Genomic DNA, 26,318 nt, shown 5'->3' with positions numbered 1-26,318 from the left:
TGGGGCCATACACACCTGTATTAATACTTGCGTGCACATTAAAATTTTTTTTGTACAATGTACAATTCTCATGACAGTGGAATAGGTTATTCTTAGCCAGTAATTGCAGTGGAGAATGTGGTTAACATCCACTCATGCATGAGGAAAAAAATACCGTCCAATACCGTGAAACCAGAATAATTTTGAAAAATACCATGATATAGAAATTTGGTCATACTGCCCAGCACTAGCCCAAATTATTATGGCTACATCACAATGTCAAGATTTTCCACCTCGTCTGTATGTGGACATCATTATTTGAAATGAGACCTATTAGAGTTAGGTCAACTGCAAATTTAACTTTTTGAGGACTAATTTTCGCTGTTTTGGCCCAAAGCTGAATATATAATAATAATAAATAAATAAATAAACCCTAATTTTCCTTAAAAGCACACAAAGCAATGGTTTCACACATAAAATATCTATTTATGACAAATATCACTTACGTTCCATGAGTCTCTACACTATATGAATTCACATACCCATTACTTAGCATAGTCCTGCAAGGTATGGTAACATTTGAAGCAGCCAATGGCGTGCACTGTACACTACACTTCTTGCAGTATGTGTTACACTGGTGCAGCTGTTTCAGGCATCACTGCTTGCATATGACACAATCTGGTTTGGACATCCCATCATCGAAAGGGAGTCAAACTATAATATAACATCAAGTTTTACCAGCTTTTACAGCTGGTTACTACCCTCTACCACTGGATACTGACATCAGCCTTCATCTGTATATGTAGACTAGGGATGCTCCGATCAGGTTTGTTTTAAGGCCAACACCGATCACCAATTTAATGTTACTTGATCGGCCAATTCTGATTGTTTTTTTCATTATCCCTTTTTAAAAAAAACTTTACACTGATCTCCTGCACAACCAGACAAACATAAGAGTTGCATCCTGCATTTTATAATGTTTATAATTAAACTACAGACTACAGTGTTACCTTTTCATTTTTTATTAACAAAATCAAACTCTGTAGACGGATAACAAAATTTCCTTAAAATACATAATTTAATAAAAACGTATAACAATATTTATCCACAATACATATGGCATCTTCTTCTTTCAGCTGCTCCTGTTAGGGTTTGCTACAGCGGATCATCTTCTTTCATATCTTTCTGACCTCTGCATCTTCTTCTGTTACACCCATCACCTGCATGTCCTTTCTCACCACATCCATAAACCTTCGCCTAGGCCTTCCTCTTTTCCTCTTCCCTGGCAGCTCTATCCTTAGCATCCTTCTCTGCACGTGTCCAAACCAACGCAATCTCACCTCTCTGACTTTGTCTCCCAACTGTCCAACCTGAGCTGACCCTCTAATGTACTCATTTCTAATCCTATCCATCCTCGGCACACCCAGTGCAAATCTTAGCATCTTTAACTCTGCCACCTCCAGAACTGTCTTCTGCTTTCTGGTCAGAGCCACCGTCTCCAACCCATATAACATAGCTGGTCTCATTACCGTCCACAATTTACTCCTGACACTCTTCTACATCTATTCCACCCAACCTGCACTCTTTCACAATCCCCATTACTCTGTACTGTTGATCCCAAGTATTTAAACTCATCCACCTTTGCCAACTCTACTCCTTGCATCCTCACCATTCCACTGACCTCCCTCTCATTTACACACATGTATTCTGTCTTGTTCCTACTGACCTTCATTCCTCTCCTCTCTAGAGCATATCTCCACCTCTCCAGGGTCTCCTCAACCTGCACCCTACTATCGCTACAGATCACAATGTCATCAGCAAACATCCATGGGGACTGCTGTCTAATCTAGTCTGTCAACCTGTCCAACACCATTGCAAATAAGAAAGGGCTCAGAGCTGATCCCTTATGTAATCCCACCTCCAACTTGAATGCATCCGTCACTCCTACCGCAGACCTCACCACAGTCACACTTCCCTCGTACATATCCTGTACAACTCTTACGTACTTCTCAACCACTCCCAACTTCCTCATACAATACCACAGCTGCTCTCGAGGCACCCTGTCATATGCTTTCTCCAGGTCCACAAAGACACAATGCAACTCCTTCTGGCCTTCTCTAAACTTCTCCATCAACATCCTCAGAGCAAACATTGCATCTGTGGTGCTCTTTCTTGGCATGAAACCATACTGCTGCTCACTAATCATCACCTCACTTCTTAACCAAGCTTCCACTACTCTTTCCCATAACTTCATGCTGTGGCTCAATGTTATTCCCCTGTAGTTACTGTAGTCCTGCACATCCCCCTTATTCTTAAATATCGGCACCAGTACACTTCTCCACTCCTCAGACATCCTCTCACTTTCCAAGATTCCATTAAACAATCTGTTTAAAAACTCCACTGCCATCTCTCCTAAACACCTCCATGCTTCCATAGGTATGTTATCTGGACCAACAGCCTTTCCATTTTTCATCCTCTTCACAGCTATTCCTTACTTCCTCCTTGCTAATCTGTTGCACTTCCAGATTCACTATCTCCACATCATCCAACCTCTTCTCTCTCTCGTTCTCTTCATTCATCAGCCTCTCAAAGTACTCTTTCCATCTGCTCAACACACTCTCCTCGCTTGCAAGTACGTTTCCATCTTTATCCTTTATCACCCTAACCTGCTGCACATCTTTCCCAGCTCGCTCCGTCTAGCCAATCGGTACAGGCCCTTTTCTCCCTCCTTAGTGTCCAACCTCTTATATAACTCATCATATGCTTTTTCTTTAGCCTTCGCCTCCTCTCTCTTCACCTTGCGCCTTATCTCCTTGTACTCTTGTCTGCTTTCTGCATCTCTCCGACTATCCCACTTCTTCTTTGCCATCCTCTTCCTCTTTATACTCTCCTGCATTTCCTCATTCCACCACCAGGTTTCATTTTCCTCCTTCCTCTGTCCAGATGTCATGCCAAGCACCCTTCTTGCTGTCACCCTTACTACATCTGCTGTAGTTTCCCAGCTGTCTGGTAACTCTTCATTGCCACCCAGTACCTGTCTCACTTCCTCCCTAAACTCAACCTTGCAGTCTTCCTTTTTCAACTTCCACCATTTGATCCTTGGCTCTACCCTCACTCTCTTCCTCTTCTTGATCTCCAATATCTTCCTACAGACCACCATCCTATGCTGCTTAACTACACTTTCCCCTGCCACTACTTTGTAGTCTTCAATCTCCTTCAGATCAACTCTTCTGCATAGGATGTAATCTACCGGTGTGCATCTTCCTTTACTCTTGTACATCACCCTATGTTCCTCCCTCTTAAAATATGTATTCACCACAGCCATGTCCATCCACTATCCTCTGACCTTCATTCCTCTCCTCGACACCATACCTACCCAACACCTCGTCATCTCCTCTGTTCCTTTCACCAACATGCCCACTGAAATCCGCTCCAATCACCACTTTCTGTCCCTTGGGTACACTGTACATCACTTCATCCAACTCACTCCAAAAATCTTCTCTCACCCCCACTGCACACCCAACTTGCGGTGCATATGCACTAACATTCATCATCACACCTCCAATTTCCAGCTTCATAATCATTACTCTGCCCGACACTCTTTTCACCTCCAAAACACTTGTCTCCACTTGCCAGTCATACTGCCAACATTCAAAGTTCCTACCCTCAGTTCCACTCTCTTTACTTTCCTGTCTCTGGACACGTCTCCTCCCACTTTTTCTCCTTCGGCCAATAGAAGCCCAATTTCCGCCAGCACCCTGTTGGCGAACAGTACTGGTGGAGGTCGTTGTTAACCCAGGGCTTGACCAATTCGGTATAGAAATTTGTATTGTTGTCCGCATATTGATTTGGCAAAATTTCACACCGGATGCACTTCCTGACGTAATCCTCCCCATCTACCCGGGCTTGGGACCGGCGCGAAGAAACACACTGGTTTGTGAATGCCCTATGGCATAAAATTAATAAATTGCTTCTCAATTACTAGCGGTCATACTGTTTAGTTATTTATTTTATTTATATATATATATATATATATATATATATATATATATATAAAGAAAATCCTGGAATGGAAAGCAAAAAGCAAGACTACGATACGTGATCTTCTCATAAGACATTTTAAAGACCCGCGAGACAAAAGACACGCCCTACTTACAATCTATCAAATAGGACAATAGGCAGCAAAAAATTCAGTCTTGTGAAGGATTTGAGCACACACAGATCCAGGGCTCTCAGCGCATATAAAGTGTATAAGGTACATTATAAATTAAATGTCGACATCTAAGCGAAGAAGAAAGTAGCACAGAGAAAAGAGACTCAAATGCATTGGCCAGAAAAAAAGAGCAAAAAAGAATAATCGAGGTGCAAATTCAGAAAATAAGGAAAGTAATTATCAGCCCAGAACAAGTGGAATGGAAAAAAAAAAAAACACGTCCAATCCGGCTCAGAATTAAAAGAAAGTAGAACTTCATAAAGATGTTTGCAAATGTTGACGCTAAACACATGCAGAGCAGGTTAGAGACTATGAAACCAGTGAAATTAGAAAGGCTCAAAAAAATAAATAAATAAATAAATAAATAAAAAAAAGGCGCTATACAAAGTAAAGATTGCAGTAGCGCAAACAAACAAAGTGCTCATTTTAGTATGCACCAGTCTAACTTTGGTTTTGCACAATAATTACTACACTATTGCACCTTAACACTTAATTCTACTTTATTCACATAATTGTACTTATTTACTATGTTCTAATATACTGTTACCTTTCAATCTATGACTTTTTTTTAATCTAACCGATATTCTTCTAACTTTGCACAGTTTTTGATAAGCAGATCAGGATGCATTTCACTGCGTGTTGTCCTGTATAACTATGCATGTGACAAAGAATCTTGAGAATTTCAAAAACGGAGTTTACCACACATGCATTTATTGGTTACTTTGTTCATGTATATATATTTATCTGTCTGCTTATTTAAAAAGCTACATTTACCAGAGAAGTCAAAAACATTCTGTCTAGCCCTTGTACAAAAACCTAGACAAAAGCTGGGGTATCACCTTGGTAACCCCATGTACTTTTGGAACTGTGAGAGGAAAATAGCATGACTTTACAGACAGGAGTCCAATGCAGAACTGTTTTTTTTTTTTTGTTTTTTTTTAAACAAAGTAAAAAAGTATTATTAACTGCTGATGATGTAGATCGTTTTGTCTGTGCTGAAATTCCAAACAGAGAAACCTGTCCTGACCTCATTAAAAAGATTCAGCATATTGGGACTCGCAAGATTCCAAATATTGTTTTTACAGAAGTTCTGAAATAAAAGTGAAACTAATGAAATAGCAACAATTCAAAGAAAAAAAAAAAAAAAATCTTGAAAGTGTGTATCCGGAAAATCAAACATGGGGGTTGGCGAGCGAAGTGAGCAGGGGGCGAAGCCCCCTAGTGTGTGTGTGTGTGTGTCTGAAGCGAGAGAGAGCCCAAGCAGAAGTAGTAAACATTACAGAAAAAAAAATTCCTCATGTATGACGCGCACCTGATTTTCTAATGCTAATTTTCGGGAAAATATGTGCGCGTAGTACACGCGTAAATATGGTGTGTGTATATATTTTTTTTTTTTTGGTTTGAGAAATGGTGAAAAGTACTTTTTTGATTAATTGATATTGGCAATTAAACTACTTAAATGTAAATATATATGCATGTATATATTTTTATCATTCTACATCATTAAATCACACTACAGCTTTTTCCTATTAAAGAATACATTTACTATATTTAGACAGGTGTTTTTTTCTTCAGTGTATCACGTAGACATTTGTAATTCTTGAGGTGTAATTATAAAATATGAATTAACATTAATTTAGTTCTTGCTTCTTACCAAAACTAGTGCTACATGGCACAAAGCAAAAAAATAATGAACTCAGTACAAATCTTTAAAGAACAAAAAACAGGCCTATTGTTTAGTAAGCATCAATTTCAAATTCATCTTTATTTTTTCTTTTTCCAATTAGAAGTTTGCAGTTCCTCTGCACTTGGTTTTGTTGCAAAGTTTGGTAACGTGATCCACTTGGTATAGCATGAAGTCAGGTTAAGTCCAATGAAGAATCAGGAATAGAGTAGTTTAGCCATGTTTCAGTAAAGCAAAGAGTAGATAAAAAAGAAAAGTCAGTTTTAGTACATAGAATTCTAAAGTACTTTAGTACTAGAATTACCAGTGAAAAAAACTCATAGAGCCGACCCACCTTAAATCCATTCACACCTCTCCGCCAGCATCTTTTGTCCTGTAAATGTGCCGATAAAGACAAGCAGCAAGTAGTCAGCTATTCCTTCCCCCCACCGACTTAGAACGTGCACGAACTTCTCCAAGCTCATGCCTTGATTGATTATCTGGGTGAAGTGGAGTTTTAGAGTGGAAATAACAGATCATTATTTGGAACACACGCATTTCATGTGTGTTCCGTTTCTACACTAACTAGGGGGCTACGCCCCCTGCTCGCTTCGCTCGCCAACCCCTGGTGTTGGGAATGACAAAGAGCGTGATGTATGAATGAGATATAGAATAGTGTGACGGTGTAGATGATGCAAATAGAAAGCAAACAATAAAGTGTGTGGCACAGTGTAAAGGTTTATTGGAAAATTTCTTTGTACACGCCGTTTAAGTGTAAAAGGTAATTCCAGCTCAGAACTTGTAAGGTCAATGAAGATGGTCATTATCGTGATCAGAGTCAACTTTGTCAGAGCTTAGAAAGAGTTGTGTCTCTCCAGGAAGTAATGGAATGACTTGGGTATTTATGTTTTCCACATTAATATTTTTTGGACATAATATAGTGCGTTGTGTTAAAAGGGGCATTTGGTCTAATGAGATTGCTGTTCCAAATCTCTCTGTAACTAAGTCGTCGCAGATAAAGGCTTGAGGAATTGTAATAATATGTGGCTGAAGTCCATCTGTATTGGTGAGTGTACCATCTCTCAGTTGTAATAAGCAATTGTTATGATCTGGTTCTGGACATCGTATCTTTTTTACTAACTGTATCTTTTGAAAGCAATGCCAATTGTCTGCGTATTTTAAGGTGCACTGAACAATAGCTGAGTGCATGGCATCTGGAAGAATAGCTAAGCACTGTCTAAAATCTCCTCCTAATAAAAGTACCTTTCCTCCAAATCGAATATTATTATTCATAAACGTTTGTAGAAGTTTATGAATGGTGTTGAGTAAGTGACTTCATGCCATTGTACATTTATCAATAAACAACATTTTTTGAAGACGGATGTCACGTGCAGTGCCACCGTTAATGTTCATAGTGGATTCCGATTTGTAGGATCTAATGCAGTTGATAAAGATTTCACTTTCAGGTACATCGTCAGTTAGAATCTTCTGTAGATATTCAGTATATGAATGTAAAGAAGGCAGTCTAATTTGACCCTTTTGAAAACAACGTCTAAATGTATTACTTGTATTGCCAGTTGTTTCTTCAGGGAAGTGAACTGAATGACAATGATTGCAAATGACATTCATTAATCCGAATGAATTTTCCTGGTGTATGTTTTGCTTGTGCCGTTTGAGAGGCGCGTTGTTGCATATGTAGTATTTGGGACGTGTTGTTTTGGAGCTGTAATCGATTTGCCTGTGCTGTGTGAGACGCCCGTTGTAGCCTTCCTTGCCGTTAACGTATGTCTGAGACGGGAGGTGTTTCGTTTTGAATCCGTGCCTGTTGCGATGCAGCACTTTGATTGATAGTTTGCGTCATGTGGATCCAGGATGTAGATTTGTGCATATTTGCGTTGTTGATTTGTTTCAGGGTGCATTGTTCCAATGCGATGCAGTATTTGTGCACATATGGGAAAGCAGTATGGGCCATTGCCTTTTGGTGGCCTGATATTTACTAAAAGCAAATGAACTATTGTAGGATCTAACGCAGTTCATAAAGTTTTTACTTTTAGGTACATCGTTAGTTAGAAGCTTTAGTTGAGCTTTGCGTTTTTGGAGTCGAGACATTTTTTCTTTTAGAAATATGGATAAGTAATAAGGAGTATTGCACTCACTGTTAATATGGAGCCTTTTCTGCGGTTGAACGGTTAATAGTGCCTTATTGTAATGAGATCCACCTATGCTGCATAGCCGTCTATTTTGTTGTTTCTTTCGTGTTCGTGTGTTTGTTCCTGTTATCCTTTCCTTTTCGTTTTGTACCCGTGACCGTGTATTCATGACTTGTTTCTTTCTCAGCATCCGAAATATGGATAAGTAATAAGGAGGGTCGCAGTCACTGTTAATATGTTTCCTTTTCTGCAGTTGAACGGTTAATAGTGCTTTATTGTAAGGAGATCCACCTATGCTGACACCTATGCTGTCTAGTGTGAAGGTGTTGACGTTCACTTTAGAATATGTGGCTTTGGGTGTGACTTCTTATGGATGTGGGGGGGGTGAGGATTGTTGTTGCGCGAGCGTCTTCTTTCTTTTTGTTTTCCTGTGTCTTATTGAATCCCCCTCTTTGTGTGTGTCCCGTCCCTCGCTTGTAGGGTCTGTGGGGTGGTTTTGTGTTTTTTTTTGTGTTCCATGGGCTTGTTGAATTCCCCTCTTGGTGTGTGTCCCGTCCGGTGCCTGTAGGGGGGGGGGTGCCTTGCTGTTGTGCGCGAGCCTCTTTTTTTTTTTTTTTTTTTCGGGTCTAGTTTCGTGTGCAATGTGTTTCGTGCTTTTCCTGCGTTTGACTTTGCGCCTCATTTCTCCTTTTTGTATGTGCTCACTCCTTTTTTCTGTGGTCTTGTCCGCCACTCGTGGCCCCTCATCCGCCTTTGTCGCCCTCTTTTCTCCGCCTTTCTCCGACTCTCGCGGACTCTTTTTGCGCCTGTGCCTCTCGCGGCCCCTCATCCGCCTCTCTCGCCCTCTTTTGTCCGCCTTTCTCGGCTCCTCAGCCGACTCTCGCGGACTCTTTTTGCGCCTGCGCAGTACGTCTTTTTGCAGCTACGGCCCATGGCCGGATGTGCCTGCGTCCATCATCCGGTTTAGCATTCTCGGTTAGTAATATGGATCTGTGTAAACACATTTTTAAAACAAACGTTTTTCATATTTTAGTAGTAAATGACAAAATGTAGGCATAAACTATATAATGTGTGAAGCCTGAAGTCCAAAGATCAAATAAACACTTTCATAAAAGGTTCAAAGAAAAGACAACAGCACTTTGCAGCACCTCTCAAGCTCCATCAGGTTGGAGGGGAAGCGTCGGTGCACAGCCATTTTAAGATCTCTCCAGAGATGTTCAATCGGACTCAAGTCTGGGCTCTGGCTGGGCCACTCAAGGACATTCACAGAGTTGTCCTGGAGCCACTCCTTTGATATCTTGGCTGTGTGCTTAGGGTCGTTGTCCTGCTGAAAGATGAACCGTCGCCCCAGTCTGAGGTCAAGAGCGCTCTGGAGCAGGTTTTCATCCAGGATGTCTCTTACATTGCTGCAGTCATCTTTCCCTTTATCCTGAATATTCTCCCAGTCCCTGCCGCTGAAAAACATCCCCACAGCATGATGCTGCTACCACCATGCTTCACTGGAGAGATGGTATTGGCCTGGTGATGAGCGGTGCCTGGTTTCCTCCAAACGTGACGCCTGGCATTCACACCAAAGAGTTCAATCTTTGTCTCATCAGACCAGAGAATTTTCTTTCTCATGGTCCGAGAATACTTCAGGTGCCTTTTGGCAAACTCCAGGCGGGTTGCCATGTGCCTTTTACTAAGGAGTGGCTTCCATCTGGCCACTCTACCATACAGGCTTGATTGGTGGATTGCTGCAGAGATGGTTGTCCTTCTGGAAGGTTTTCCTCTCTCCACAGAGGACCTCCGGAGCTCTGACAGAGTGACCATCGGGTTCTTGGTCACCTCCCTGACTAATGCCCTTCTCCCCCAATCGCTCAGTTTAGATGGCTGGCCAGCTCTACAGGTGCTGGTCATAAAAATTAGAATATCATGACAAAGTTGATTTATTTCAGTAATTCCATTCAAAAAGTGAAACTTGTATATTAGATTCATTCATTACACACAGACTGATGTATTTCAAATGTTTATTTCTTTTAATTTTGATGATTATAACTGACAACTAATGAAAGTCTCAAATTCAGTATCTCGGAAAATTAGAATATTGTGAAAAGGTTCAATATTGAAGACACCTGGTGCCACACTCTAATCAGCTAATTAACTCCAAACACCTGCAAAAGCCTTTAAATGGTCTCTCAGTCTAGTTCTGTAGGCTACACAATCATGGGGAAGACTGCTGACTTGACAGTTGTCCAAAAGACAACCATTGACACCTTGCACAAGGAGGGCAAGACACAAAAGGGGAAAGCGGCTGTCTGGAACAGAAGCTTGTCGATGTTGAATCCTCCTTTTCTTTTTCCATCACCTTTTCTAGTAAGATACAACGACTAAGTTCCTCTGCAAGCTGAGCCATGAACACTTCTATTCTCAGGGGCGTACACACGTTGTAAATGTAGGAAGGACGATCCTTGCATGTGTGTGAACTGTTAACATTTGAATCTGATGATTCACTGAACTTACTGCTCTGTACTATTCTTTCCTCTGCATGTCCTGGAGTACAAAAGAAACGGCATACAGCAACATGTGGGGACTGGCAAGATCGGGGAGGAAAAAAAAAAAAAAAAACACGCGGTCACTGATTACAAACCGCAAGATGTTATGCGGATGAATATGAATAATATGAATAATGTTGCATCCGTGCCACAAAGTTTTTCGAAATGTACTATACAGGTCATAAAACAAATAATTCCAAATATCATATACACCTATGTCTCTGATGTCAAAAAAAAACAAAAAACCATAGACCATAGGGCGCATACTAATTCAGCATGAGCAGGAACACTCAATAAAACTGAATTTAAAAAAAAAAAAAAATCAAGTGACGGCAAGATACGAAGAAAGCAGATTCACCAGCGTTTGTGTGTCAGCTTTTATCCCTCCAGATGAGAGAATGTCCAGGTCCATTGTCTCAAAACACCACTCACATCTCCAGTTATTCCCAGTTTCAAATAAAAACTAACAGCGTCAGATCCCTGGGTGGGGGGGGCGGAGGTATGTATCGTGATTTAGAGAATAAAAGTGAAGAAGAAAAAAAAAACGGTAACATTTACAAGTCCTATAAATGTACACCGTGTGTTACAGATGCAAACCAAGTGTATTGTGTGTACTGTATAATATTAACAATAAGAGCAGCTCACTACTGAAAATGGCAAATATAGGAGTGAGTCAGGATCGAACCGGGGACTCTTGATTACAAGTCAGCAAACCTTACCGCTATGCCACGGAAGCTGTTGTCTTTTCCTTGAACCTTTTGTGAAAGTGTTTATTTGATCTTTGGACTTCAGGCTTCATCTATACTAATAAAAGGCAAAGCCCTCACTCACTGACTCACTCATCACTAATTCTCCAACTTCCCATGTAGGTAGAAGGCTGAAATTTGGCAGGCTCATTCCTTACAGCTTACAAAAGTTAAGCAAGTTTCATTTCGAAATTCTATGCGTTAACGGTCATAACTGAATCCTACTTACGTACATATATACATCCATAGCCAGCAGCTCGGTCGCCGTGTGAGGCAGGATTGCGTCCTGCGTCCCCCGGCCTCCCACACAGTTGGCTGCCTGTTTATATTGCGTTCCCCATCCCCACGCCTCCCACGTAGTTGGCTGCCTACCTATTTTACACGTTTGGAGAATAGCCAATGCCTCTTAAACATCTTAGATTCACAGGTGACGATTTGAGTAGTGGACACTTTGATGTTTATGAATGTTTCAACTCTCAAAAACTGGATGCGAAGTTATCGATGAAACTGGTTGTATGCTTACAACGCTTGACAGATGCCGAATGTCACTTCAACACAAGTCCTGCAAATATTAACGTAATTGAAACAAACCATGAAACTCGAACCAATTATGACAGCAGCAATCCAAGCTGTGAGAAAACAGTAAAAAGGAGGCGTGTCAGATGTCGTGGTACATTTTCTGATGCAGCTAGACGTAAACAACTTCATGATGCTGCCACCAAATACTCGCAGAAAAATCCACAAGTTAGACACGCTGCCGCTAAATATTCGCACGCAAATCCACAAGTTAATAGAGCTTCTGTTTCTAGGTACAATCCCAATAATAAAAAGCAGCTCATACGAAAACAACAGGTTTGGCTCAAAAAAGCAGATTGTAGATTTCTGTACAGCCACCGAAACTTTGTAACGGCAAGAAACTTCAGGTCACGTGTCTGCAAAAGAACCTAATTGAGACAACTACTTTTACTGGCAGAGGGGAGAGAGTGTTTATTCCTCGCATCCCCGTTATACCCTCTGATCTCCCATTTCAATTCAAACGCATCCAATTTCCAGTAAGGCTCTGCTTCGCAATGACAATTAATAAGTCTCAGGGACAAACCCTACAAAAGGTTGGCATTGATTTGAGGCAACATTGCTTTTTACATGGCCAACTGTACGTTGCATGCTCAAGAGTAAGCTCAGCGCACAGCTTGGTCATATTACAACCGGAGGGCCGAACTGACGTGGTATACAAAGAGATCCTTAACAAATATTTGTATATTTTCCCTCAGTTTAAAAATGTTTACTTTTCTTCTTAACAACAATTTTAAGGCAGTACTTCGTCGCTGCGAAGCGCGGGTATTTTGCTAGTACATTATATAGTTTATGCCTACATTTTGTCATTTACTACTAAAATATGAAAAAACATTTCTGTTTTAAAAATGTGTTTACACAGATTATTGTAGAAACGGAACACACATGAAATGTGTGTGTTCCAAATAACGATCTGTTACTTCCACTCTAAAACTCCACTTCACTCCCAGATAATCAATCAAGGCATGAGCTGGGAGAAGTTTGTACACGTTCTAAGTCGGTGGGGGGGAAGGAATAGCCGGCTGCTTGTCTTTATCGACACATTTACAGGACAAAAGACGCTGGCAGAGAGGTGCAAACAGATTTAAGGTGGGTCGGATCTACGAGTTTTTTTGTAGGCTCTGGTAATTCTAGTGTTAAAAGCTGCAGAACATTGGACATTGGACATTGCCAGCAAGCACACATTAGGCAGGACATATTCCAAAGCAATGGTTGCCGCAGTCCACACTTCCAGAATTGAACTAGGAACCCAGCTCTTCTGCTCTGGTTCTCCACCGTCAGGCTACTTGTTTAGCTGCATGAGTGCCTATGATCAACAAAGTTGTAAGATCCATGGATGATGTTGCAATATTTGGAGTCACATCAGGTGGCACAATCCCACCAATATTCAGAAGCTCTTCCTGTATATATGTTACACAACTCTGCATGATGACAATGAATTTAACAGGAAAAGACAAAGACGGAGGACCAAACTACCATGGCTGCCTTCCTTTGTGCGATCTTGTAATTATGTATTCTTGGGTGTATGGCATTTTCCTCTGCTCAGCCACGGTTTGGGGACTCAACACAAAAGTAAGCAAGTATTCAAAAAGAGGATACACACTGTCAAGTAACCAGCCACCAGAAAACGCACCATCAATTGCCATCGGACACACTCTAGAGATGGACCAGAGAACCATTATGTATACTCCCAGGCCACTTGATCATAGCATACGTAAAAAGTCCCTGATGGCCAGTTATGCATCACATTGACATTTGGTGCCGAGAACCCTTTTTGACAAGTATAGATGGGATTAAAGAGACTGGGAGTATGACTAGGGATGAGCATTCCATCCAATGGTGGTACCATCAATGCCAGGTATGCCTATAATGTGATGGAAACCAATTTTAGTGTCATGCAAGAAATATTTACCTGCTTGGTTGTTTAGATACAATTAATTGTATTTCTTTTGTTTTTCCAATTGGAGCATAGGCAGGTAAACTCATAATCGCACATTGTCATTGGCAAGATTTGTTTTGCATGTATAGTACAACAGTAATCTGGTCACTGCATGCACAGTGTTGAATACAGCAGCTTTGTGGATAGTATGTTTATCATCGGAGGAGTGTAGGAATCTACAGGTGGCATAAACGGGAGAGCTGGTAGAAGCTGCACAGTGCAACTGAGAGCGAAATTACAATGTGTTTATCAAAACATCAAGCAGGCATAGCAGGTAAGGCAGAGATTTTGGTTGTGAATTCAAATCCTGCTACTGACGCCTTGGGTATAGTAAATATGTAAATCCAAAGAAATAAAATGCAATTTGTTCTGCACCAGAATAAAAAAGGTGTTATTTCATCCTTGTCAGTTGTTCATTACAGAGATGGTCCACAAAGTTCACGTCCACCCACAAAAAGAGCACTCAGACCTGCAACTTGGCTTCATGAGTGGCATAGTCACAAATGGCACCTCTGGGTTGCTATTGGTTGTCCAGTAGGGAGGTATAAGAAACTTATTATGGTTACAGGAAGCGATTGATTTCAGTTATTGTTTCCAACAGGTGTGCTACCAAATATGATGTTGAGTGTTCCAATAATTTTTGCTCAGTCCATTTCTGGAGTTGTGTGTAATATCAGATTTGACTTTTATTCCTTAACTTTGTGTTGTTCCAATGAAAACAAAAGAAATAAATGTGTATACCAAAACATTTGTAATTGAAACAGTTTTCTGGGAGAAGTGGTGCATTTTCTAAAAGAGGTAGCCAATATTTTTGGTCATGACTGTAATGAATGTGTTTTGTATTATATATACATACACGTACACTGTATATACAAATTTAAACAACAAGTGGGTTTGTTCACTCAATACCAAACATGATTAAGTACTACTTTAGTTATAAAGGGTTTTGGTAAACACAAATTAACAAATGATCATAAGTACAAAATAACTAAGTACTAAGCATTATGAAGTTTTCAAAAGACATCTCTACGAAACAAAAAAATGCAAAAAAAAAAAAAATCAAAACCTTGGGGTTAGCTTTGTGTGTACAAGTGGGAAAAACCCCAAGAATGCTTACCTGATGTGTTTTGGATCTCTCAAACAAAAGAGAATCTTACCTGTCTGAGGTCTCATATTAAACCCTCCCTACAGCACAAACTCCGTTAAAGATATTGGCTGCCCCTAAAAGGGACATGCACAACTGCGCTGGAAGGTCGGAACTAAGTTGGTAAGTTAGACATAATCAGAAATTTTCAGTTGTTTAAGTTAATGTGGTCCGGCAATGAGACTGGCATCTGCGCTTGGCAAGTCCGATATACCCAACAACTTGAAGCTGTGTAATATGACGTCAGCTTAAGTGTTACTGATTGGACTAATGTGGTAATGTCAAAGATACAACAGACCACCTATGGTCAAAGGTTACTTATTAGCACAATTTCACATAGCTACCACACTTAAGGTATAATAAAATTCTAATACATTGTTGAATTTAGATTTCAAAACCCCAGAGTTCTGTCAGTAATTCATAATAACCCCTTGGTCATGAGGGAAGTATAACAGCAGGCAGCTTGAGAGCAGTGATGCAGCATAAAGGGAGCATATTAAAAGCGGCATGGAATTAAAGGATTTCAATGCCCACAAGTGGGCTCTCCAAGATGACAAAGAGAATTAAATACAGATTGTGTACGTCACCGATAAAATTGGACTGAACAACTGAATTTGAAGATTCAAGCAAGAGAAAGGGATCACAGGGAGCAAACAGCAGCAGAAAAGGAAAAACAGCACTGACATAAAAGTTAATATTGCCATACAGGGGTCATCATGTTCAGTCCTTGAGGGTAACAGTGGCTGCAGATCTTTATTTCAAATCCAAACACTTAAATAGAAGACAATCCTTTCAAATAAAGAAACATTTACAATTGTCTTTAGTCCTTTTTTTCTGCCATGTTAACTCCCTCTTATACAGAAGATTCCCCTTTTCTAACATCATCATTCAAATGATTCGTGAACCACAGTAGTTTAGTAGTGTCTTTCTCTTCCATTTCTGACAGTTTTTTTACTTCACAACTAGCACACACAGTTTTAAATGGGACCAAGTTGCATCACTTTTTCCCTAGCTTAGTACTAGGAGCCCACTGTTCATTCAAAAAAAAGAACAGCACCTTGAGATTTACATTTGCAGTATAGTAAATTTACAGTATTTGTATTAGCCATAGCATTAAATGTTTAACTTTTTCAATCTCCTATTAATTCACCTTTTTTCCTATGGACTTTGCTGCCTAATTGTAATCCAACAGTGAAAATTAACAATGTACATCAGACCAGATGACACTAAAAGGCTGCAGCTTTTTATAGCTAGAAACTTCACTTGTAAATAACATCCCAAATAACCAAAACACCAGGAATGGAAGAATGATAATCACGGTGATAAAAATAAAAGATACACACACACACACACAAACACTCAACTATGCCAAAGTAACATGCATAACTGCTTCTTACATTCCAATAAAATGCAATAAGCCCAGTTTTGTAATTTATTAATGGACATCAAAACATAGAAACTGGGAAATAAATTCCTTAAGGTAAGAACCAACATTAAAAGAATTTGTTGGAATGAAAACCTGCAGCCACAGTGGGACCCCAGGATTGAACTCGAGACCAATGGAGTTAGGATTGTAAATTGCTGGTTCTTTTTTCATTTGCATCTCATTATAAATTGACAGCTGGCTAAAAAAACAACCAGCAATTAAAAACAGCAAATGCAGATGTTTAAGATTAAAAAAGAAAACAAGATGTGGAAATGTAACAAGTGAATTAACTAAAATGAAGCATAAAAATGTTGCTGAAACTGGGTTGAAAAAAAATGTTGATGCCCTGTGCTCCTACTGTGAGGTTAAGCATGGCAAACATTGCAATGCATTTACAGAATTGTATAAGCCTGCATTTCTATTTTAAATCAAAGTAACTTCCATGTTTAAACGGTTAGTAGACAGGCCCATTTACCAGTTATAAGCAATGTGCTTGAACAGGTGGTATTATTGTGTTTTGTGTTTAGAGCAATTTTCACAATAGCCACTTATAAAAAAACAAAGCAGACCAGTTCAAAAACAAGACCATTAATGTAGTCAAAAAAATAAAAAAAATTTAGATGGCTATGACACTGTGATGCGGAGTTTTAGCATAGTAGTGACAGCAATACTTCTGTTTAATCGGATTGCTTTAACAAGGGAGCTTTTTTCCTTCACATGAAAGAAAATCAATGCTGTTTATTCAATTAGTTGAAAATTTTTCACTCAGGTGCCTGTTATTTCAAAATGTCTATTTAATTATTAGTGAAGGGCGTGAATTTTGGTGTGGATAGGTTTAAAAAAAAACCCCAAGCATGATTTACTAAAGCAGGAAAATTATTATGAAATTGGAATACTTATTAATGCAATATTGATCCTTTGACTGCAATGGACGTGATCATAGTTGAATGTCAAACCAACAATTTTCCTAACCTAGAACTATAATGCATATCCAGTTCATGGTCACAGGGATCACGTGCCTATACCAGCTGCACTAGGCTTGAGACAGGAACCAAACTTGCAGCACACCTCACTTGCACACATCCACACTTACAGACATGGGGAAGATTCAGAGTCATACCTTAGGGATGAAAGAGGAAAAAAAATACCTACTCCAAATAAGCTGTGCCAACTTGCATCAAGTTACATTCAAGGCGAGCTTTAAAAACAACTGGCTGGCTATATGTCTACCTGTATCTAATTTACTTAATGATTTAGAACTTTCACTTTACCCAGATATGCATGTAGCACAGTTTATCATGCTTTGAAGCACAAGAAAATTTTGTCTAAAAATAATGTGTTAACAGAAGTTCAGTATCACAGAGACCAGAGCTATACAAACTATATACTTCATCACTGAAAACAGCAGCTGGCAAACACTAAAGAGGTGTCCTTCATTGGGTTTTGAAGTCCAAGTGATGCTCATTAGTATAACACCTAAAATGTCACATGTCATGAAAGCACAGCATAGGAATATTACACCTAATATCTTTATTATCGCTTTTGAGATTAATTTATCAGTTATTCGATAGAAAATGTAAGGGCATATTCCAGATTAAGTCCATGATGATCATATCATTCACAAACTATCTTGAAACAACCTCTTATAAAATAATCCTTAATAACAACCCCACCTCCATTTTCTGCAGCAGAATGTAGAATTACCCACCTCTGCCGCATATGAAATTCAAGTAGAAACAAAATTGACTTACATTTGTGATTTGTGCTAATGGTGTTCAGATTTTCGGGTAAGGATGACAAACCATTTAAGATAATGTTGTCATACTCAAAAATAATGGTGTTGGATAGTGGCAATATGTTGATTTTCACATGCAGGTAAGAATATCACTTTGTAAAGGAGACAATGACCCTATTATATATGTAACACACATTAATTTACTAACATCATGCATAGCATGGGGGCCTATTTTTGCCCATGACTTTGCATTTTAAGGGACAAACTAGACTAGTCAGACGGCATACTTGCCTCCCTCCCTAACACCCCCGCTTTTTCTAAAGCTAATTTGCCAAATCATCTGTGAATTTCAACGGTTTTAAACTTGAGGCACTTCATAGTAGTTCAAACAAATTAGAAATAACAGTGAGATGAATCTCTGGCTAATAACTCCACAGATAGCAGGAATAAAGAAATTATGTCTTTTTATTTACCCTGCGAATGTGATGGATGCAATTATAGTTGTATATCCATTCATCCTTTATCTAAGATGCTTACCAAGTCTCTAAGATTGCAGGAAGCCAGTGCTTGACCTGGAAGCACTTGGCACAAGGCAGCAAACACACTGGGATGAAGCACTGCTCTATCACATGGCACAATCATGAACACACCACAACAACCCAAAAGGGGGAGGAGTTGACAATTATCCAATTAACTTAACCCACATCTTTGGTACATGAGGAAAAGCCAAACAATGTAAGTGAATCCAAAAAACTACATAGGCAGTGGAAAAAGAGAAACATTCAAATTTTCCAAAAAAAAAAAAAAATCATTCTTGCGGCTCAGCTCATAACTGCATTGAGGAATGCTATAGAAGGCTTTCAAGACACCTAATGCATTAACATGAGAACAGAATCATAGACTTCTACAAAAAATTACTAAAAGCAAATAGTACAGGTTAGGTTTTAGAGGACATTACAGCATCAATTAGTATAACTTAAATTTGATAAAAGTAATGAAAGCATTTAAGCCACATGAAAAACAGTACAGGTGCAACTATGAATGGGGTCACTGGTAACAATTACAGCGCTTTACACCATCAGTCCTGTTTTATGTATAATTTTGAACAGGTACCAGCATACACTAATAACCAATACCTGGTGATACACTGTTAAAACATGACATTTTTACAGTAATTCTCAAATCATGTTTAGATCTTCATTCTAGACATAAATTTAATGAAAGCAATAAGTGAAGAAAAAACGAAGATAAAAAGACAAAGTATCACGAGTTTGACATTTCAAATAATACATTAACCTTTATATTCAATTTTACTTTTTAGAAAGTGTTGACAATCAGGTAAGCCAATCGGGAGTCAAGTTATTTCACAACAGAAAATGTTAAACATTTAGTCAAAAAAGATAGTGACTTTTTGACAAACTCAGTTTGAAAAGAATACTGTTGGATTTGAAGATTTTTGTAAATTAAAGGACCCTAAATTATTAAAATACTCCTGTTGCACTGACAAAAATATATGGATTTAATTTTATATGCACAAGTCTTAAAAGGTGACCATTACTTTAAAAACCCTGGGTGAAATCAAATAAAACACAGGTACTGACTTCCACTTTAAATGCAGACAGAACAAAAAAGAAAATTTTAAACAAGCATGTATTATTTATCGTAGAATTATCAAATTGCAGGACATATGATGTAGGATTAAAATATACGAAAACCAATATGATGACATAGTTCTCATTAAAAAGTAAACTTGTGAAAATGGACTTTAAAACTGTTTTAACTATATCAAACATTTCATTTTAGTTTTATGATGTTCCTTAATTAACAGCTAATTTATATAAAGTTGAAGGCGTTTGTGTAAAATCATTCAGTAAGGAATCTTCCTTTGTACTTGATTTATGCATGCATGCATCCATTTTCCAACTTGCATGTCCAGTTTAGAGTCTGAGGGCGCCAGTGCTTATCCATCATTAAACTGGATTATTCCCTGAACCATTTCTAGGATGACTCACAAAATAAAAATACTCAAACTGAGTAAACAGAGAATCTTCAATTAACCTAACAGGTATATCTCTAGGATAAGGGAAATCGCTTGCAGAAAATTCATACAATCAGTGCTCAGGCCAAGATTTCAACAGATTAACTGTGGTATCAGCACTTAGTTTATCATTGTAAGCAAATCCAACATCCTGTAACTTAATTGAAGTAACTGCAACAACATGAAAAAGCACTATTTTCACTGTGTTCATTTTTAAATTATAAAGCCTAATAGGTTAATTATTTTTTAAAGGTTTAATGAATTAATTCCAGAATACCTAGAAGAGATATGAATTAAAAACAAGCACACCAAAATCTCGAGAATGGTATGTGTGTGTATGTATGTATATAAAAAACGCTATATAAATGTAATGAATTATATATGTATTTGAGTGTGGGGGACCATGTACTGATGCAGAGTGTTGCCACAACCACCACAGGATCTCAAATTTGGACCCAGGTGCAGCCGTGAAACAGGTGACACCTCAGCATGGCAGTAGTTTGAATGGAGTGGAACAGTGTGTAATATACATATGTATTACAGTTGCTATTCATATAGTACCCAAGCTATGTGCTGTGGCAACCAACACACAAAATACAACTGAAGAAATGAAGTGAATGTTGATATACAAAAGAACCACTTTTTGAAGAACATGCTTTAAAAGGATGTGCACAATAAAAATATATATACACAAAAATTGTGTTTACTACAGATTATTTCTACAAATAACGTCTACTGCTTACATCTGTTTAATCTCTATCCACCATAATCACCTCCAACCTCACAAATAAATGAAATAAACACACCCATCCAACACAACCAACATGGCACCCGTGTTAGGTCAAACACTGACAGTACCTACAGTAAATGTTGTTACTTGTTTAAAAAGTGATAATACTGAATGTAAATAATGCTGTTCAGATCACCAGTTTAATTTGACGTAATTCACAGGGTTTTACATAAATAACCTGATGTAGCAAAGTGAAGAGGTATGTTAAGTCTGTGTCCTTTAATACAAGCATATTTAAAGAACCAAGCAAACATTTACACTATGCAAATGTGTTACTATCTATCTACAAAGCACATCCTTTTCCTTTTTCTACCTAAACTCTACATGACCTTGATGTTAGAGCACTTGATTCTTTCCCACTTTAAGCAGAAATGTAATAAACAATAAGCTGTTGTGACAAGGAGGGCAGCGTTCTTCAGGTTTTAATCCCTGGACTACTCTAACATTCACAATTCAGAAATGCCCTTAACATTTACAGTACAGGGTATCTTACCACATAAATCAATACACTTCAGCTACAATGTGCCTGGTTAGAATTTTAGAACAAAAAAAAAAAAAAAAAGTAATTTGGATATTTACTTATGTGATAAGTAAAAGCAGAGCAGACAGGAAACCCAGTGGTGCAATAAAGAAAATGAAAAATCAGGTAAACTACTTCTACCAAATGTAGTATTTTTTCAGGAAATAACTCATCCAAATGGATGACATTTCTACCATGAACTGAAGCATTAACAGCTTCTGCCCCCATCTCTGCCTTTTGTCAGGTTCTTGCTTACCATCTTTGCAAGTTAACTTTTTACAGGTTTGTTAAATGTCAGTTCAAACCTACACTTCATGAACAACCACTTTACCCATATGACCAGTTTGCATGCAAATACATACGTTTCAGTATTGCTTCTTAGAGTTTTAGGAAAGGATGAAGGAAAGTTACTTTTAGACACAGGATGCATTAATGAACATTTATGCATGTTATGCATTAGCCAGTCATTAGAAAATGTTCAAATAATTGAGAATTTAAACATCTCAAAAGGAAACAAAGTTACGCTTACTCAAACACACATTGCAATCTTGAACCAAACATTTTTTATGAAAAGCTGTTAATTCAAAAATGAAAATGAATAAAAGAAAACTCTCATGCACATATTAATCATGTTAGGCATAATGAAAAAAACAGAAAAAAAACAAGGAACAAGAGTGAGGAATGTACTTTTCCCAGAGTAAAAAAAATGTAATTAGCTAAACCTGTATAAATTATCTACTTATTTATTTTGTTGATCCTCATTCTAAAACTAGGTCTACTTCAATTTAAAAAAAATCTACCAATGAAGGGTAACCACTAAACTGTCACAGACTTGAGACAGAGTTGTAAAACGTACAGAGATCGGACTGTAGAATATTTTCGATTTGAAAGCTATTTAGATTTTATGAAAATGCTTTAAACATTTTTTCAACTTTTAGAAAAGATAAACCTTACATTTGGAAAGTTCAAATGCATTATGCTGACTTTTCTCAAAATGTTCAATCCCTTTATTTTAAAACAAGCATATAAAAATGACAAAATAACAGTAAAAAAAAAAATCAGAGCCTCAAACTACAGTGAGGTCAAACAGTTAAAACGTCCATGCCAGTAAGGGAAAATTTAAAAGACTACTTTTGATGTGGGTAAACAGGTCACCAAAGTATCTTAACTAAAGAAAATGAAGACTAACCAGAATCACGCCAAAAGCACAGAAGACACTACTTGGACTACTGTGAAAATTTAACAATTGAAAGCATACTGTACTTTCATATGACAGAATAACCTAAAGGACTCAACCTAGGCTTGGTCCTAAAAACTATGCAGTCATTGTTTGTAACATCACAACATATTGAAAGAACAAAGCTAACGGTGATTGGGGGGGGGGGGGGGGGGTTATCAGTTGGGGAAACAATCCATTATATTAAGGAAGATTTGTAAACAAATGAAAACGAAGACCATTATGCACAGGAGTTAGTTTAAAAAAAAAAAAAAAAAGATTCTACAGCACCGATCACAATACAGTTCATGGTAAATTTTGACATAAGGGACAATTTTTATGCTTACATTTAATAAACTAGAGTCGAACTTGAATGCACTCCTAAATTATGACAATGCAATGAACTTCAACAGAAGCCAGGGTGAATATTTCTTACCAATAAACTAAATCAGTTACAAAAATTAACTCCAGCACCTGGGAAAACAAACATATGGACACAATTTCAGCAACTTCTGGAAAACATCACGGCACAACCGCGGCATAAATGACTTACACCGCTACAGTAAACTGGGTCACGGGGAAAGTAAAACAGCACATTTTAGAAACAAAGCGCTGTAAACATAACTGCTTAGTAAGCAATATGAAAATAATGCGGTACAGTAGTCATTACGGAAAGAAAGAACTTAAAACTTCAAAACACGGCTAAAACACAATCTATGTACAAAATTGTTTGTAAATTGGTAAAAAAAAAAAAAAAAAAACGTTTAAGAAAACGCTGGTAATACTTGGAAATGTTCCAGTGAGACATCAATGCAGCCAGAAAATATAAACATCTATAGATGAAATTATTTTTGACGGCAACCTGTGTAAAATGTTGGCGCGCGAGCCCACCGCTCCCCTTCACTGAGTCAAGGCAACCCACACGCTAGCTGTTGAACAATGCGGGAGAGACTCACACGTGCAGTATAGCGCAGGACTCTTACTTAAGAGATCTCTTAGACACAAATAAAATCCGCTGATTGACTGGTTTACATTAAACAATGAGTATAAACTTTTGAGAGGAAACAGCCACCGTTGTCACTTAGCAGCACGAGTCATCTCATTTGTGACGGCCCATTCTAGTATGTCTAAATCCACAAAAACTTAAAGATGCCACATGAATCCTAGTACTTTACCAAGGATCGTACCGGTGCTTAATCGTAAAAGAAAAAAAAGGTCTAATATTACTATACTCACTCTCGAAGGCCTGCAGGAAGAGCTCGTGGTCGGCCTGAAGCTGCTCCATCTTCGGCTTCTTGACTGCGGCCATCATCGAAGCAGCCGAAGAGGAGGAGGAAGAGGATGAATAGAGCCCGCCGTTAGCTTTACTACCGGGCCCACCAGTACCGGAACCGACGCTAGGAGCCGAAGAGCCGCCTCCGCCCCCCGCCCCGTGTTTCTGGGGAGCCATCGAACCAAATCCAATGCTAAGTCAAAATGTCTCAAACAAAATAATAAAATAAGATAAACCAGTATGCGGCGCACCTATTTTTCTAAGCGGGTTCAAAATTGCTGTTCACCAGCAGAACCTAACAGATTTGGTTATTTTTGTCTTTTCAGCCAACTAATAAGATTTCTTTCCGTACGGCGCCGAGGAGGAGCCATGGACTTCACGGGCGCTTTTAAATGGTCCAATTCAAATTTCGTCTTACGGCCTCCTTCTCGGTATTTATTTTTACTTGTTACTCCGTTTTTGAATTGGGTTTGTAAATTATATAGCTCCGTTCCCTTTACCAAGCTAAAAATGTCAGATTAACAAAGATCACTTTCTTAAGATACAACTAAAAGCATAGCAAAGCAAATATTAAGAACTCGTTTAATCCCCCTAACCCCCCCAAAAAAACACCCAGAGAACGAAAACTACGCTTAACTCCCCTCGCGCCGCAGCACAGCCGACCTTGTTGCCTGCCTCTCTCACATACACGCGCGCACACCGCCCACTAGCTCTCCGGGAAACCAATTAGAGAAGAGACTCGTGGCCCCTACGGGGTGTGCGTCATAGCACGCAAATGCGTTTCATTGGCTGGGGTGTCCACTGACTGACAAGCTAAGAGGAAAAGAAGAGAAAGAGGGAACCCTTGTAAAAGACGTTCCATCAATTTGATTGGGTTAGAAAGTAAAAGTGGGCGGGACGATGAAAGAGGAAAACGTGACAGTCTAGTAAAGCATACTTGGGCGGGGCCAGCAGAGACTACAGAGATAGTTTGGCGCTCGCGCTCCTTTCGTTTTTTGAAATCATTGTGCGGGAAAATCGTGCAGAGAACCGGGCTTGCGCAAAGAGCCACTGAGACGAAAGGAGACCGTCTTTCCCGGAAGTAAGCTGGAAGAATCGGCTTACGAGGTCTTTTCTTGCAAATTCTCTTCCGGTCACGTACAACATGCCATGTCTCAGGTGTATCAGGTCTTCGGCAGCTCGTTGTTAATTTACGATACGATTAAATGAAACAGAATTTCTGAAGCAGAAATGTTATAACCGTCAATAGCAAGAAGAGAAGCCGCTGTTTAATCTTGTATCGCGGTTCAATTCCCGGTGTCTTAATTCGTCCACAGTCATTTGTTAAATGGTGATGGACACTACGGTTTGGCTGTAAACTGTCTGTATGCAATTATGAGGGGTGTTTACTAATTTATCTACTTTCGAAAATAAAATCTGATGTTCAGTTACCTCATTACTTTTCAGTGTAATCCCCTTGACTTCAAAACACTTGGAACAACTGTGCCTCTAGCGATTGACTCCCTTTGGAATGGAAGGATTCATCTTGGTCCTCCTCTCAACTAGGTATTGAGGTTATTATCATCGAGAAATTGCTGTCCACGTAGGAATTTCTTAACGTTTGAAAGAGAAAATAATCACTGAGTGCAAGTTCTGGACTGTACGATGGATGGCTAAGCTATACAAATCCACCTTCACTGATAGCAGCCTTCGATTTTTTTATGTTTTTTTTTATTTTTGGGACTGTGCATTGTTGGGATACAGCAATGCACCTGCGGAGACCTATCTAATTTCTGTTTGATGCCCTCATGTGGTGACTTTATTGTGGAAGCCTAGGTTTCTCCTGGAATTGTTTTCTTGTATGGCACGAATTCCAAGAGCAGAACATTCTTTGTGTTCCAGAAAACTGTTGCCATGAATTTTCCAGCTCAATGCTGCACTTAGAATTTATTGGGTGCTGGGGACCCTGCATGCTTCAATTGAATGGACTCCTATTTGGTTTCTGGGTCATTGTGACAAAACAACATTTCATCATTAGCAATAATCTGTGAGAAAAAGTGACATTTTCTCTATGAAGTCCAAATTCTTTTAACTTCTTGGTGACATCCCTTCTGGTCCATTTCCCGATAGGTCAGTTTCAGCTTTCAGAAAACCTATGACATCATCTAATGAGTACGGATGTGTGTGAGAATCTATCCCAGCTTAATTCTCTAGTTCATAGTCTAACATTAACCTTAGCATAACAATCTTCCATAAGCATGTCCTCTACTTTTTGGCACATTTTTTTGCTACAATGCCTCTACAAGACATCCTGTGTGGGAGTCATTTTGATTTGACTCCCAATCCCATTTAAACTACTTGGCCCAAAATGCCACCTTTTTATGCAAAGGTGCATCATCA

The 26,318-nt window shown here is 38.8% G+C and overlaps 1 protein-coding gene and 1 long non-coding RNA gene across 3 annotated transcripts in view; one reads left to right on the top strand and one right to left on the bottom strand.

Annotated features, from left to right (window-relative positions):
* Positions 1-11,885, top strand: part of LOC127530158 (uncharacterized) — a 34,433-nt gene extending 22,548 nt beyond the window's left edge. The window contains exon 2 of the long non-coding RNA XR_007936672.1: positions 11,713-11,885. This is a non-coding gene — a long non-coding RNA (uncharacterized LOC127530158). The remainder of the gene's footprint in view (positions 1-11,712) is intronic.
* The window catches only part of suz12b (SUZ12 polycomb repressive complex 2 subunit b), a 60,607-nt gene extending 35,990 nt beyond the window's left edge, over positions 1-24,617 (bottom strand). Inside the window, exon 1 of one of the 2 annotated variants that reach the window (XM_051936290.1) lies at positions 23,903-24,617. In XM_051936290.1, the coding sequence (XP_051792250.1) occupies positions 23,903-24,116 (214 nt within the window). In that variant the 5' untranslated portion in view covers positions 24,117-24,617. The remainder of the gene's footprint in view (positions 1-23,902) is intronic. The other variant, XM_028818844.2, reaches the window with a different exon arrangement.
* Between the last annotated feature and the right edge of the window lie 1,701 nt (positions 24,618-26,318).

This window comes from Erpetoichthys calabaricus, chromosome 14, assembly GCF_900747795.2.
Source record: "Erpetoichthys calabaricus chromosome 14, fErpCal1.3, whole genome shotgun sequence".
Classification (NCBI taxonomy): domain Eukaryota; kingdom Metazoa; phylum Chordata; class Cladistia; order Polypteriformes; family Polypteridae; genus Erpetoichthys; species Erpetoichthys calabaricus.
The sequence above is the reverse complement of the archived record's forward strand: the minus strand, read 5'-3'. Positions and strand labels throughout refer to the sequence as shown.